The sequence below is a fragment of the Arvicanthis niloticus genome, chromosome 13 (assembly GCF_011762505.2).
Source record: "Arvicanthis niloticus isolate mArvNil1 chromosome 13, mArvNil1.pat.X, whole genome shotgun sequence".
NCBI lineage: Eukaryota > Metazoa > Chordata > Mammalia > Rodentia > Muridae > Arvicanthis > Arvicanthis niloticus.
The window spans coordinates 57,386,227-57,401,534 of NC_047670.1; the positions used below are offsets into that span (position 1 = coordinate 57,386,227).

The 15,308-nt window shown below is 45.1% G+C and overlaps 1 protein-coding gene across 1 annotated transcript; it reads right to left on the minus strand.

Annotated features, from left to right (window-relative positions):
• Positions 1-7,815: 7,815 nt before the first annotated feature.
• On the minus strand, positions 7,816-12,130 carry LOC117719283 (cytochrome P450 2D10). The gene is made up of 9 exons (XM_034517431.2): positions 11,865-12,130; positions 10,848-11,019; positions 10,426-10,578; positions 10,175-10,335; positions 9,373-9,549; positions 9,069-9,210; positions 8,679-8,866; positions 8,156-8,297; positions 7,816-8,050 (listed from the first exon to the last, which is right to left on the minus strand). Exons 1-9 carry the CDS (start codon positions 12,123-12,125, stop codon positions 7,860-7,862), a joined length of 1,587 nt encoding a protein of 528 aa, XP_034373322.2. The 5' UTR covers positions 12,126-12,130; the 3' UTR covers positions 7,816-7,859.
• Positions 12,131-15,308: the final 3,178 nt, after the last annotated feature.

Consider the following 15,308-nt stretch of genomic DNA (forward strand, 5'->3'; position numbering starts at 1 on the left):
CAGGGCTGTGGGGCCAGTACCCTCCTGATTCTATTCATGGGATGTCAGATTGTAGAAACACATGCATATTCACAGATGTACACACAGACATATGTACACATACATGAATTTATAGCATATACACATGCCATATACACAAACCTACACCACACACACATGCCCACACAGAAATTTACATATGCCACACAATAAGTGACTATGTAATACACAAGTGAACACACACACACATAACTCTTGGTTATGGTGTATTGTGGTAAATCTCCGACAAGTCCGCTTAAGGAAAACACAACTCAATATTTATGATTATAAACTGCAAGCCTAGATTGGGCAGATTTACAATTGCACTACTCTATTCCCCAGCTATGAGATCCCTTACAACTTGTGGTTTTTCTAGGCCATGTTCTTCTCCTCTATTGTCCTTCCACTTCTGGCTCCCCTCTGTTGCTTCCGTAGCCTCTCTGTCATCAACTTCCTCTTCTGACTCCTTCTCTTCCAACTCCTCCTCTTCCAATTTCTCCCCTCTGACTACTCCCCTAAGCCTTTTTCTCCACCTCCCCTTCTACTGCCCAATCACTGGCTCCAGCCTTTACTTTATAAATTTAATTGGACAGAAGGTTCACAAGATTCACTCCTCCTCTGCAGCCCCTCCCAGGAAAGTGCAAAAGACAAGGTTGGGGCTATCCACAACACTTCCACCTTTCTGTCCAATTAAAAGACTCTTTTCTTCTCCCGTGTTGCCAAGGTCTTCAGGAGGTCTCTCTTTGTCATGTCTGATTTTTATCAACTTGGAAGCAACCCACAGCTTTTCTTTTCCTGTGGAAACATAGGCATAACCTCTCCCCCAGCGTAACACATTTCCTACTTTCCATTCTGATGTCAGAATATCCTTAATAAAAACAGATTGATTCAGTTCAGTAGTTTTATCCACCATCCAATGTATCTCAGCAGCTGTGGTGTTTTGTTCATTAACATTCAAAAAATTTAAGATTAATAAAGCACTATGTAATCTATCTTTGGGGGTTCTTATTGATCCCTTTTGCCTATTAAGCATCTCCTTTAGAGTTCGATTAGATCTCTCCACGACTGCTTGTCCCATAGGATTGTGTGATATGTTTTACATTATAATATGAAAAACATGTATATATGTAAAATATGTATAACATGTTTTACATTATAATATGTAAAAAACTTCTTCATCTTATTAGAAATATATGCTGGACCATTGTCTGTTTTAATTTGTATGGTTATTCCCATAATGGCCATGACTTCCAACAAATGTGTCATTACAGAATCAGCCTTTTCTGATGCCAAGGCAGTTGCACATTGAAATACGTGTCTATAGTATGTTGCACATTTTTCAGTTTACCAAACTCTATAAAATGAAAGACATTAATTTGCCAAATGTCATTTCTTTGGGTACCCTTAGGGTTAGTTTCTGTAGGCAGTGGAGTTTGGTTATATAATGAACAAGTAGGACATTGCCTCACAATTTCCTTGGCTTCTTGCCAAGTGATAGAGAACTCTTTCTTTAAACCTTTGCTGTTAACATGGTTTTTTTTTTTTTTTTTTTTTTTTTTTTTATGGAATTCTGAAGCCTCTAGTACTTTTCCTATCAATAGGTGGTCGATTTCATTATTACCTTGTGCTAGAGGGCCTGGAAGACCAGTATGGGATCTTATGTGTGTTATATATAGTGGGTAACTCCTATTTCTGATAATTTGTTGTAGTTGAATAAATAGTGAGGTCAATTCAAAATCATCCTGAATAAGTTCAGCAGTCTCTATGTGTAAAATATTCTGCATATTGAGAGTTAGTTACTATATTAAGGGACTCTTGAAAATCTGACAACACCATGATTATTGCATATAATTCAGATTTTTGAACTGACTTATAGGGACTCTCAGCCACCTTACTTATGTCTTCTGATTCATATCTTGCCTTTCCTGATTTACTAGCATCGGTGTAAAATGTAGGGGCTCCAGATATTGGAGTTCTCTTTAATATATGAGGGAGAGTCCAATTAGTTCTTTTTATGAACTGAAGCTACTTGCTTTTAGGGTATCTGTTGTTAGTCTCTCCCAAGAAGTTACTGCACGCTCTTTGCCAATGTTCATCTTGTGCCCATAACGAGGCAATTTCTGTGTTAGTAAAAGGTACAACAATTTCAGCCTGGTCCATTCCAACTAATTGTCAAAGTCTCATTTTTCCCTTTAGTATCAATTCAGAGACCTTCTCAATGTAGGTTTTTAACTTCTTACTCTGTTTATGAGCTAAAAATATCCATTCTAAGATATAATCTTCTCTCTGCATTAGAATTCCTGTAGGAGAATGGGTAGGAGGTAAGATAACTAAGATGCAGGCCATCTTTGGATCAATATGATCTAGATGTGTATCCTGCAATTTTCTTTCTACCAAGGCAAACTCTTTCTCAGCCTCAGGTGTCAGTTTCCTTGGGCTATTTAAATCTTTATCGCCTTGTAAGGTTTGATATAAATTACTCAGCTCTTGAGTGGCCAAGCCAATTGCTGGCCGCAGCCAGTTGATATCTCCAAGTAGCTTCTGAAAATCATTAAGGGTCCTTAACTGGTTTCTTCTGATTTGTACCTTTTGTGGCTTAACCCTTTGTAGACTTATTTTATACCCTAGATAATTAATAGAATCCCCTCTTTGTTTTTTTTTCAGGGGCTATTTGCAATCCCCAGCAAGGCAATGTTTTCTTTACTTCATCAAACATTTTTTTCCACGATATTAATATCTGGATCAGCCAACAAAATATCACCCATATAATGATAAGTAATGGATTTGGGAAATTGTTTGCAAATCATCTCCAATGGCTGTTGTACAAAGTATTGACACAAGGTAGGGCTATTTACCATTCCTTGTGGTAAGACTTTTCAATGATATTTTTTTACTGGGTGACCTCTATTGAAGGTAGGTACTGAGAAAGCAAACCTTTTCTTATCGCATTCATGTAGAGGAATCATGAAGAAACAATCTTTCAGGTCAATCACTATGATGGGCCATTCCTTAGGCAACAAGGAAGGCAATGGGATACCAGGCTTCAAGGAACCCATAGGGTGAATAATCTTAATTGCTCTGAGATCTGTCAACATCCTCCATTTGCCAGATTTCTTTTTGATGACAAACACTGGAAAATTCCAAGGACTGGTAGACTCTTCTATATGCTGAGCCTCCAGCTGCTCCTGGACTACCTGTTCTAATACCTGTAATTTTTCTTTTGTCATAGACCATTGCTCAATCCAAATGGGTTGATCAGTCAACCACCTTAGTGGTAAGGCTGTTGGTGTCTTGGCAGCAATGGCTCCTTTGGGTAGAACTAAATTGTCAGCCTCTGCCGTATCTTGTTTATAGACAGCTTGGACAGTCTCTGACTGCCTTTGATAATGTTTCCTAACTACTTTTAAATTTTTATTAGGTGCCTGACAGGTTTCATGACTAGACACTGACACTGAGGGGATATTAATTTGGGTTTTCCACTGTTGTAATAGATCTCTTCCCCATAAGTTAATAGCTATATCAGCCACGTATAGCCTCAGTTTTCCTACCTGACCTTCTGGCCCTACACATTTAAGCCATCTGGTGCTTTGTTTTATTTTGGATAAAGTCTCAAGTCCTTGAAACTGGATGTCTACTTCTTGAAGTGGCCAACTTTCAGGCAAATAATTTGGAGAGATAATGGTGACATCTGCTCCAGTGTCAACCATCACTTCAATCTCAGTATTATTCACTAGTATTCTTAGTTTTGGTCTTAGATTCTCTATAGAAGTTTGCCAAAATATTTGCTTTTTGCTCCCTGCAAGGCCTTCTGAATTGTCTATAAAACTTGCCTCAGCCTTATCTGGTCTCAGAACATCTGTTTTTTGAAGCTGTGACATTTAATTGTCCTGAGGAAGAGAACTCTCCCTGCCTGGCATTGGGGCCTGCGAGAGGCCTCCCTGGGAGTTTTTGGGCAGGGTATTGCCTCATTTATCTGTTATTGCTCTACATTCCCTAGTCAGATGTCGGCCTTTGCCACATCTTTGACATATTCCAGAAGGCATAGGCCCCCATTTTGTATTACTTTGGTTTTTCCTGTAGTCATTTCTGAGATGACCCCATTCACCACAATTAAAACATTTGAAATCTTGGGTCATCTGTAGATGTCTAGTGGCAGCTTTTCCTATTACCATCATACCAGCTGAGCAAGATCTAACATCAGATTTGTATCTAATCCACTCATCTATTGATGCTGACCTTGCCCTCAGTGGTCTGATTACTTCCTTGCATTCAGCAGTTGCATTTTCAAAGGCTAAAGACTCAATTATTACTTTTCTTGCTACTGAATCTGATATACTCCTTTCGACAGCTGAGGTTAGCCTTTTTAAAAAGTCAGGGAAGGTTTCTTTTGGACCTTGTATGACTTAAGTAAATGGTTCGAGTCTCTTCCTGGATTCTGCAACTTTGTCCCAGGCCTTTAAGGCTGACAATCTACACATTGCCAGAGTTTCTTCATTATATACAGCCTGCACCTCTATTTCAGCAAAGCGACCTTCACCAAGCAGTTTGTCTATGGAAATCTCTCTTTCCCTAGCTCTATTTTGTCATGCTATCTCTCTCACCTCATCTCTCCACCATGCAACCCATTGTAAATTTGCAGCAGGTTCTAGTATTGCTCTTGCCATATTTTTCCAGTCTTGGGGGATTATTCTATTTTTAATAGACCAAGAAGTCAGATTTTGTTTTACAAATGGCAAGTGCATTCCAAAATTAGTGACACTTTTCTTAAATTTTCTCAGATCTAACACATCCATGGTTGCCATTCAAATTCCTTATAACCCTGTGGATATAACGTCTGGAGGTCTTTGTTGTACAGTAACCGGATAGACTAAAGTGTGTTTTCTAATAACCCTTAATTGATTTTCTCTAGTTTCTTCAGTATCTACCTGAGTATTTCCCTTAACTGAAAATTTAAATTCCTCCCTTAAAGTCTGTGTCCATGCTTCATAGCTCTCCTTTTGACACTCTTCCTGTTCCTTGAGTTCTTGTAGTCTCTATTCAAGATTCTGCCTCAACATTTTGAATTTGTCCTTTCATTGTAACTCTGATAGTTTGCTGATATTTTGATTGATTAATATTACAAGGTTATTCTCCAAGTCTTGCTTCCATTCCTCATTATTTTCTCTCTGCTGCTCAGTCTGATCTGTGAGCTGCTGTATCCTCTGTTTTATCATCTTTTCAAGCTCCTGTCTCCCACCTTCATTTTCATCTTTCTGTCTTTTATTCTGCTCTATAATTTCTTGTGTCTTCAACTCTACTGTTTCCTCTAAGCCTTGTTGCCAAGTCATAAGTTTCACTTTCTGATGTTCATGCTGCTCTATAATTTCCTGTATCTTCTGTTTTAAGCCCTGCTTCCATAATCTTAATTTTCCTTTATCTTGTAATTGTAATATTGCAGCATCTGCCTTATTTTGATTTGCTAACTTTAGTAAATTATCTTCTAGACTTTGTTTCCAAATTTTATCTCTATCTCCTTGCTGCTGCTTATTTTGACCAATAAAATTTTGTATCTTTACTTCTAATCTCTTTTCCAAGGCAAGGAATTTTTTTTATCTAGGGCCCTGTCTTTTGAGAAGACAAGGTAAATCAAGAGAATAAATATTGCAATGCTGATAAATGATAAGGTGTCTATGTTCCCTAAGTTGATTCCTGTCAAACCATTTGAAATATCATCACATAAAGCCCAAAATATATTTATTGTTTTTGTCATCTTTGAGTATCAAAAGGTTATGTGTCTTTTTTTATATCAAATAATTACCTGGTCCAGAGCCCTCAATTCACTGTATCTGCCTGAAAATGACCTCGCAGGCAGTTGTGTTCTAGGATCACCTGTCCCTCCTTGCAATTTTTACAGGGCACTGAGCAAGCCCAGCTGCAGGCTGAGTGCTGCTCCTGACCTTGGCCATAGCTCTCTGTCTGGGGGTTGGGGGAGGAAGCCTCTCTGCAGTTCTTTGTAGGCCCTCAGACTCACTCAGCTTCCAATACATGCTGGTGCAGCCTAGAGGCTGCCTGAGCCATATTCAGGGTTTGGAGGACAATGAACTTTTATCTCAGGTTAGTTGAGTCCTAAGTAATAAGTTGGACCCCAATTTGTTGTGGTAAATCTCTGACCCAAATAAGTCTGGTTAAGGAAAACACAACTCAATATTTATTATTATAAACTGCAAGCCTAGATTGGGCAGATTTACAATTGCACTACTCTATTTATTCCCCAGCTATGAGATCTCTTACAACTTGTGGTTTTTCTAGGCCACGTTCTTCTCTTCCATTGTCCTTCCACCTCTGGCTCCTCCGGCTCCTCCGTGGTCTCTGTAGCCTCTCTCCCATCAACTTCCTCTTCTGACTCCTCCTCTTCAAACACTTCCCCTTCTGACTCCTCCCCTAAGCCTTTTCTCCACCTCCCCTTCTACTGCCCAATCTCTGGCTCCAGCCTTTATTTTACAAATTTAATTGGACAGATTCACTCCTCCTCTGCAGCCCCTCCCAGGAAAGTGCAAAAGACAAGGCTGGGGCTATCCACAACAATGGTGCACTGGAGTGTTCTGGCTGGGGCTACATAAGGCCTTGGGATCAATTCTCAACAAAACAAGAAATAAAATGATGATGCTTTGGATATTAGTGATGCCTGACCAAAATAAAATAAAAAAGACACTCAGACAAATGCATCAGTCGGCCTAGTATGGCAAGGAGTGTGGCCAGGGCTGAAGAATGACCTCAGCTTGGGGAGCTCTGTCCTGCACAGTCCAGCACAACTGCTTGAGTCCTGTCAGGCTGTGGGAGACCTTGACTGTGAGCCTGGGACATGCAGATAATAGTGTCTCTGCACAGATGGGGATGAGAGCCATGTGGCACCATTTACACCTGCAACAGGGTTTAGGAAAGTGGTCCCTGGTTACCTGAGTGTGACTTGGAGCAATTGAAGACTAGTCAGCCATGTGTGTGCTCCATTTCTCTGGCACCCACCAGGCCCCTGGACAGTGAGGCTCAGTGAGGTTCCCTGTGAACCATGTCCTCAGCCTGAGCCACAAAGATGGCTGGCTGGGAGTTCTACCTTTTGACATATCTGACAGACTGCTGGGAGTGTGCCAGACTCCCTGAGCTCAGCTCTCCCTTTGCCTGCTGCTGTTTTTCTTCTGACTTCTCTGCAGTTACTACTGTGAGGACAACAGCCTTTCCAGTCTCTCATGTCACCAAAGGCTCTTGGGGACCATGTTGTCATATCAGGAGACAGAAGCAGTGCTGACTCTTAGTGGAAGCCTGCAACATCTGTCCCAGAGACCCATGGAGACCTGACCTCTGCCTGCAGTTTGTCACCAACCTGGTAACCACTGATGGTTCTTAGTTGGTGACACAGGGTCAGTCAGCTGACACTCCTGAACACATCCTGCCTTTTTGTTCTCTTCCTTCCTCCTCCCTTAATCCCTCCCTCCTTCCTGTCTTCTGTGTACCCTCTTAGTAGCTCTGCTTTAGTTTTACCAGGCAGAATTTCCTGGTTGTATAGCCCAGGCTGACCTAGGCCATTGCTGTATATCCCAGGATAGCTATACACACATGATCCTCCTGATTTGGGCTCCCAAGTGCTGAGACTGCAGCCCTGTACCAATGGCCCAGGCAAGGACACCGTTCAACCTCAGCAGTCAAATTGTCTCCTGGGGAGGGATGAGACAGCTGGGAAAGGGTGGTTCGAGAGAGTTGACTGAGGATCCAGCAAGACAGGGCTGGGGTTGAAGCAGGAAACAGCAGCAGCCACAAGACAGGTTTATTTTGCATGGTTCAGCCTTCCCTGCAGAGCAGGTCTGGATTTATTGTCCTTGCTCTCTCAACACAGCACAGAGCTTGTAGGGAGTTGGGGCAACTGGAACAGCAAAGGTGCCATGGTCACTGGGCCGGGGCTGTCCAGTGGGCACCAAGAAGCTAAAGCGCTGCAGGAGGCAGGTGAAGAAGAGGAAGAGCTCCATGCGGGCCAGGGGCTCCCCCAGACATGCTCGGCGGCCTGTGGGTGGGAAAAGACTCAGTCAGTCTGGGACATGATAAGGGTTCCACACCTCCAAGACACCCTGAAGACAGACAAACAGACAGCCAGGCCCCCCAGAGGAACCTGCTGAGAATGGCATGAAGGCCTCATGCTTCACAAAGTGGCCCTGGGCATCCAGGAAGTGTTCAGGATGGAAGTGGAGGGGCTTCTCCCAGACAGTCTCATCCTTCAGCACTGAGGACAGGTTGTTGATGAGGATTGTCCCCTGGTAGGAGGCACATGTTGTGAACATGGACTGGGGTGTGGCTACCTAGACCCTGGTCACCAGGATCACATGCATAGCTTCTTCCCTGCACTCACTGCATTTCCTCTTTCAATCTCAACCCCAGAGGCTCTGGGCATCTTGCAGAGCCCTGTAACAGATCTCCCATGGGTGGCCAACCCAGCCACCATCCATCCCTGTGTGCAATGATCCATAAAGTGACATTTTGCCATTTTGTTTGACATTTCACTTATTGAGGACTCTCGAAGTCTGCAGCCTGCATGTAGTGTGGTTCTTGTGAACATGTTGAGAATAGTATGTGGTGATCACTCCTGACCTTGTATGTTAGTGGTCATGATAAAACAGTAAGAGGCCAAGGCCTACCTTGGGGATGAGGAAGTCCTGCACTTCAATGTCCCGACTGGTGATGCGTGGCAAATTCAATGGAGAAATGTCTGCAAAGCGCTGCACCTCATGGATGACAGCATTGGTGTAGGGCATGCGGGCCTGGTCTGCCATCTCAGGATGCCTCACCTGCCCTATGACCTCATCGATTTCCTGTTGGACTCTGCCTGGAGGGACAGCATCCCCTCAGTGAAACAGTCACAGGGGACTTCCCTGTTTCATAGCCATGTTAAGGGCTGAGTCCATGTGAGAAAGACACCAGTGAAGAGTGGCACTGGAGTCTGGGTTAAGTTAGTGTTGGGATCCACAAGTGTTTCAAGTCATCTGTGGAGTGTGCCTCTACCTGTCTCCCACCCCAGCCATGCTTACGCTGAACATGTGGATGCAGGATCATGAGCAGCAGGGCCCAGGACAGTGTGATTGAGGTGGTCACCATCCCTGCACTGAACAGGTCAGCAACTACCATGCGAAGGTTTTCGTCATTGAAGCTGCTGTCAGGATTTCCCTTTGCCTGGTCCAGGAAGAAGGAGTGGGCTCAGTAGGGAAAGGAAGGCCCATATGGAGCCCAGGTGCTGAGTTACATAGTGATGCACAGGACCACATCCTTTAGCCTGTAAGCTCCCAGGACCTCAGCCCACAGTCCCTGGCTACATCTCTTTGGGCTTCCAATCACCTTCTCTATCTCTGCCAGGAAGGCATCAGTCAAATTTCGGGGTGGCTGGGCAGAGTCCCACGTGGTCCTGTTCTCAGTCAACAGGTTATCCAGTATGGCCATGAAGGTCTTCTGACCTTGGAAAACCTTGTCAGCCAGCCCTGGGATGTGCAGGAGAATCGGGAACGCGTTAAGGATCTGTGAGAGACACAGGAATTCTCAGAGATTCCTCTTCATAACATTAGTAGTGAATCATGATCATGTATGGGGCTGCTGTGCCACAGTGTGTGTAAATCATAGGACAATGTGTAGAGTCAATTGTCTCTTCCTTACATGCGTCCCACATATCAAACTCGGGTCTCCAGGGTTTCGTGACAAGCTGCTTACCCACTCACCATTTGGCTGGCTCCTTGGTGCTAGTGATCCTCACTATCCACCTGGACCAGGCTCAGTGCCAGCCTCCTTTACAATGGACCCAGAGCCTGTCTGTCCCCACCTGTAACCTGCCTCCTCCTCAATTTTTACATTTGCAAGAGCCACTTAATTGGTCTGTCACACCATGGTGAACAGAAATAGTATTCTACTCTGTTTATAACCACAGGCTTTGTTTCTTCCATGAAAACAGAGGACTCAACTCATGTTCTATCCTTTTCTGGAAATCCGTGTTTTGGTCCACTTCCCCCCTCTTGTCATCAAACAGTAATCAAGAGTTGTATCCTCCTACAGTAGACCCCCAGAAGACCTCTCCAACAGCCTAGGCACACAGCTTCCCATGAAGATGGAATGCACGGAAGTGACTCTGTCGGCATCCCTGAACTCCTACCTCAGGAACGAAGCCAGCAATTTCTGTCAAACTTTTTTCTAGTATTTCTAGCATCCTGATGAGGTAAGGGTCTTCATATTCAAAGCGACGGGCAAAAATGAGAGATGCGATGACATTGCACATGGCTTTGTTCAGCATGGTGTTGGGATTGATGGACTGCCCTGGGAGTAGAGATTGAGTGGAGATGCAAGCAAGTCCTAGGACTGCCCATGTCCCACTTTGTCGAAATACATCCCTCACCCATCACCCACCAGCCTGGGCGGTGAAGGCATCACAGAGGTGTCCGGCCTCCTTGGTCACCCACTCCTCCAGAGATTTCTTTCCCAGGCCGAAGTTGCGCAGAGTGGACACAGAGAACCGCCTCTGCTCTCGCCACTCGTGCCCGTATGGTGCAAGGACTACACCTGCAGACACATCTGTGTGTAAGCAAGGATGCCCAGCTATGTCATCTCCTGCTGTCATAAATCCTCGTCTCCTCTGGGTTCTATCCTGGCCATGAGCCTCTCAAAACCTTGCCACCACAATCCAGTGCATGCCTTCTGGGTAGTCACCTGAATTTCAGTGACTTTTCCAGGAAATACTTGACTGCATCCCACGCACATTGATGCCCTGTTCTTCCTCTGCTCATTGCCATATCTCCGAAGTCTCCTTCAGAGTCCTCACAGCTCTTTACCTTGGGATCTGGGCTTCAAACCTAGGTACTCAAATATGGGGACTGCAGGGCGGTCAGAAGTGTCCTCTCCACAGGTCACCAGCACCTCCCACACTGCCTTCAGTCCATTAATCACAACCATGGGCTTCCAGGCCATCTGCAGGCTGAACACGTCACCATAGCGGTTTTGAAGCTGAAGTAGAGGGACAGAGAACATAGGAACTGGAGGTTCCCAGAGACCATAGGTCCAGGCTCACTATGCAACCATTGTCAAAGTGCTAGGCAGTTTCTGTGTGTATGTATATATTTGTATATGTTTACATATGCATGCTTGTATATGTGAATGTGTGTGCTTATGCGTATGTGAGTCTCTCTCTCTCTCTCTCTGTCTCTTTGTGTGTGAGTGTGTGTGTGTACATGTATATTAGTGTGTGTGTGTTGCTTGTTATTGAACCTTGGTCTTTATATATCCTAGAAATGCTGTTCACTGAGGCCATCCCCAGCATGAGGATTCCTGACACTGTGGCTTCTTATCTTTTAAGTTCAGCAGAGGAATCACTGTAGATGTGACACCCCAGCTGTAACCTAGATAGAGCTAGAAAACTGTCCTGGGGTCCCTTAGCATGTCAACACACATGACAAAACTCTTGTTCCTTGGGATGGGCAGTGAGTCCAGAGCACACACAGCATCAAGATAGTCAGGCAGCCACAGCCTCTCTCCACTTGGTGTCCTGATACGGAGCATTGGACCTCACAGAAGGCCAAGATTATGTCTTTGACAGGTTCATAATGAACTTGGAATCTCTATGGCTGCAGTCCTGTCCAACCAGACTGAACCCTGCTGTCACATCATGACTCACCTCCTGGACTTTGTCCTTCAAAACTTTTACCCTAGAAAGTCCCAGTAGCTGCCAGCAAAACACTCCAATTCCTGTCCTTTCTTGGGGACTAGATCCTGGTCTGACCTGTGGCTTGACCCCACAATGTGCTGCTATGAACACCATATCCTCAGTTACCATGGACCACTAAGTTACTCACCTTGTACAGGCTATATGGCATGTTATCTAGGTCCACCTGAAGCAAGTTACCTAGCACAGGCCACGGCATAGGGCCCGGTGGGTATCGAGAATTCCAGCGCTGGCGCCTGTACATCAGGTCCACCAGTAATATGAAGATGACTGTGAATATGGCCACAGGCCACAGGCCAGTCCCAGTCAGCAGCTCCATCACAGCCCCACTGCTGCCCAGGCTTCTCAGGGACCAATAACTAACACTCAATACAACATCTAGTATCAGCATGCCCCAAGCTTGGATCCTGCCACCTTATAAAGGAATGCCAGGGTTGCCCTTTGTCCTCTGTGTCCCGCCCTAATCCTGTGTTTTATTTGGCCAAGTGTAGGGAGCAGCCAGTGATATTCAGTTTACTCCCAGGAGTCGAGCATTCTGGCATAATCATGATAGATTGATATTTGTTGGACTTCTGTTTCATGATGGATAATCTGATCATTGCATCTGAAACATCACCTGGTCTGCTACCCATGCACATCTTTGAAGGCCTGAGGACATTGCCTCAGAGAGGAATGAGACCTCCCACACTTTCACGGAACATTTTGTTGGCAGGACATGGGGGGTGACTGACATCCAGTCAATGCTTCTGTGGGGGTGTGAGCAGTGGGAAGGTGTCTCCTGCAGTTGAGGGAAAGCGTCTGGAGCCCCTATGGGCAAAAAAGTGTAGTGGGGGAGAGCAGCTGGAATCCCTGTGAGTGAGTGAGCGTCAGTGGTTGAAGGCAGCTGGAGCATGTGCCATCTTCAGTACAGGTTTGTGGTCATCTAGTTGATCAGGCAGCAAGACATACAACACATTGGAGTTCTCAGACCCAGTCTCGGGGAGCTTAGAAATGGTCCAAGAATCTTTTGGGCCCCACTAGGTTAGTTCAGGGACTTTTCACATGCTGGCATCTGTCTCGCTGGCATTTGTTTCTTGGTAGATCAGTGTGTCCTGGCAACAGTCTTACACATGAGTAGGTAAGACAGTTTTTCTTCCTCATGCCAGAGGCCTATGGTCTGGGTGAGCAGCCATGAGGAGGACAGAAAGATGACTCCTGATCCTTCTACCAAATGCAGGTTGTGAGCTGGGCACTGCTGGGCACACTGCACATGCCAGATCATCATTCACTAGGGTCAGCAGAGGCTCAGTCCCTGTCCTTGCTGGGGATCCAGACCTCTAAAGATCAAAGTTTCATAAGTTCCAGTGAAATCCAGGCACCTCTAATGTGGCAGAAGGGAGGCAGGAGCTGAGCAGAGACCACACCATGCAGCCCCAAAGTAAGGACTACAAATGGTTCTCCTCCTCTCTGCTGTCCATGCCACCCCTGCAGTGACCCCCACTGTGTCACTGAAGCCTGTGTGTGAGTCTGTGCTTCTTGCTGGCCTGAAGCTTCTAATCCTGTTCCCTCTTTCTGTCTATGATTCTTGGTTCTGCCAAAACCTGTTGCCTGGAATTGCACCATAGATTGGGGCTGAGTTTAAGGTCTTTCTCAAGCCCCTAACTGGACTGAAAGGAGATCTGTATTGGAGTTAGGACACCAGCATGGGTCATGGTTAGAAAGGAATCAGAGAGACAGGATGCTGGGCCCTCTCACAGCACCCATCAATCAAGAAAAGGCACCACTGTCCAGTCTGATGGGAGCATCTTCTCAATCTAGGCTTTCTCTTCCCAGAGGACACTAGCTTTGTCCAGCTGACAGGAGTGGCACATGCAGATACAGTAGAGGGGGGACTTATGCCAGTTAACATGGACATTAAGGAAAAGGAGCACTTGGTGGGTGATCTGGGAGAATTTGGAGAAGCAAAGGAGTAGTCAATATATATGGCATGAAAAAATGTTTTTAGCCAGGTGGTGGTGGAGCAGGCCTTTAATTCTATCACTTGAGCAGCAGAGGCTGGTGGATCTCTGAGTTTGAGGCCAGCTTGGTCTACAGAGTGAGTTCTATGACAGCCATGCCTACACAGAAAAATTCTGTCTCAAAAACAAAACAAAACAAAACAAAACAAAGCAAGACAAATAAATAATAAGAACCCCCCTACACTTATACAATTCCTTCAAAAAAAAAGAAAGGGGAGAAAAAGCCCCACATCTGCAGTTGTGTCAATGATGTAGCTCAATGGTAAAGCATTTGTTTATCTCAGTTTTAAGGCCAGGTGTTGAATGATACCTCTCTGTTTATGGATTTCAGCCCCATAGACAGGATGGTTTCTTTCGCCAATAGTTCAATCCGATGCCAGAGTGGTGCCAGTTAGGAGCAGGGGAGACAGATCCTCAAACCCTGCAGGTTGCTCCTAAATGCCAGGGTTACATTTGCTGCCCTCTTGTGGCTAATGAGAGCTTAGCCCATGGGTCTGTGACCTTCACTAACTACAGAATCCCAGGATGGACTGGGGACTCTAGAAGCTAGAGAAGTCCTGACATCTGTAATGAGGCTGGTGGGCAGGGCTGTGGGGCAGGTACCTTCCTGATTCTATTCATGGGATGTCAGACTGTAGAGCATTTCTGGAAAGCAGTAGAGTAGATACAAAACACACAGAAAAAAGGAAGGAGAAAAACATCCAAAGAAACCATCAGTCTAAGTAAGGACAGTAATGAGACTGGCCATGTGCTTCAGGAATGCTGCTTCTGACATCATATCCAGGGCATTGCAGGGAGGTGGCTGCAGAGATGGCTCAGGGTGCAGATGCTTGCTGTGCAGGCTGGAAGACCTGAGATCAGATCCTAGCACCCATGGACACATGGGCTTTTTAAAGAAAAAAAAGCACACATGGGCTTTTTGTTGTGTGACAGAAACCACATCACTGGGGACAGGGAATGGTGCATCCTGGGAACTCATTGTCCATCAGTCTGTCTGAAAGGATGAGCTCCATGTTCTCAAATAGCAAAAGTGAAAGGATGTAGGACTGTGAAAGGCAGCCTGGTGTCTGGTCGAGCCCTGGCTAGAAACCACAAGAGACCCTGCAGGGTCTTCTGCATTCTATGGCTTGCAGTTCGCCATGCTCCCAGACTCTAGGCTCCTGACAGGAGATCACAGCCCTCCATAGACTTGTGTTCTTTGGTCAAGTAGGACAACATTTCTAGCTCCTCCATAGTTGTAGGGCTTGGCCACAGGCCATGGAGCCTCAAGACAAATCTACATATTAATGAGGTACTTTAGCCCTAAAAGGGTTTGGAAATTAAGCATTTCTGTCCCAGACTCTCCTCCCTGCAAAAGGTTTTTAACGTCAGGCCCGCCCTGAAAAAAGCAGGGTATAGGTTTTCATCTACTTTTGGCCATGGCAATAAACATCTTAAAACCATAGGTTGTTTCTTTTATTGGGATCTGCTGTGGGGAAGAGAGGAGCATTTTTTCATCTAGAGATCTGTTTAATCTCCCTTAGAAGAACTCCTTGTGTTCCCAGCCTGCCCAGAGCCTGAGGGGGAGAGCACAGTCA

Bases quoted from the DNA above. Each gene is read 5' to 3' on its own strand.
- LOC117719283 (XM_034517431.2), bottom strand. From the start codon at position 12,125: ATGCTGATACTAGATGTTGTATTGAGTGTTAGTTATTGGTCCCTGAGA. The intron at 10,336-10,425 runs GTGGGTGATGGG...CTCTACTCCCAG, and splicing joins TGCCTTCACCGCCCAGGCTG to GGCAGTCCATCAATCCCAAC. The intron at 8,867-9,068 runs GTAAGCATGGCT...CTGTCCCTCCAG, and splicing joins CCTGCATCCACATGTTCAGC to GCAGAGTCCAACAGGAAATC.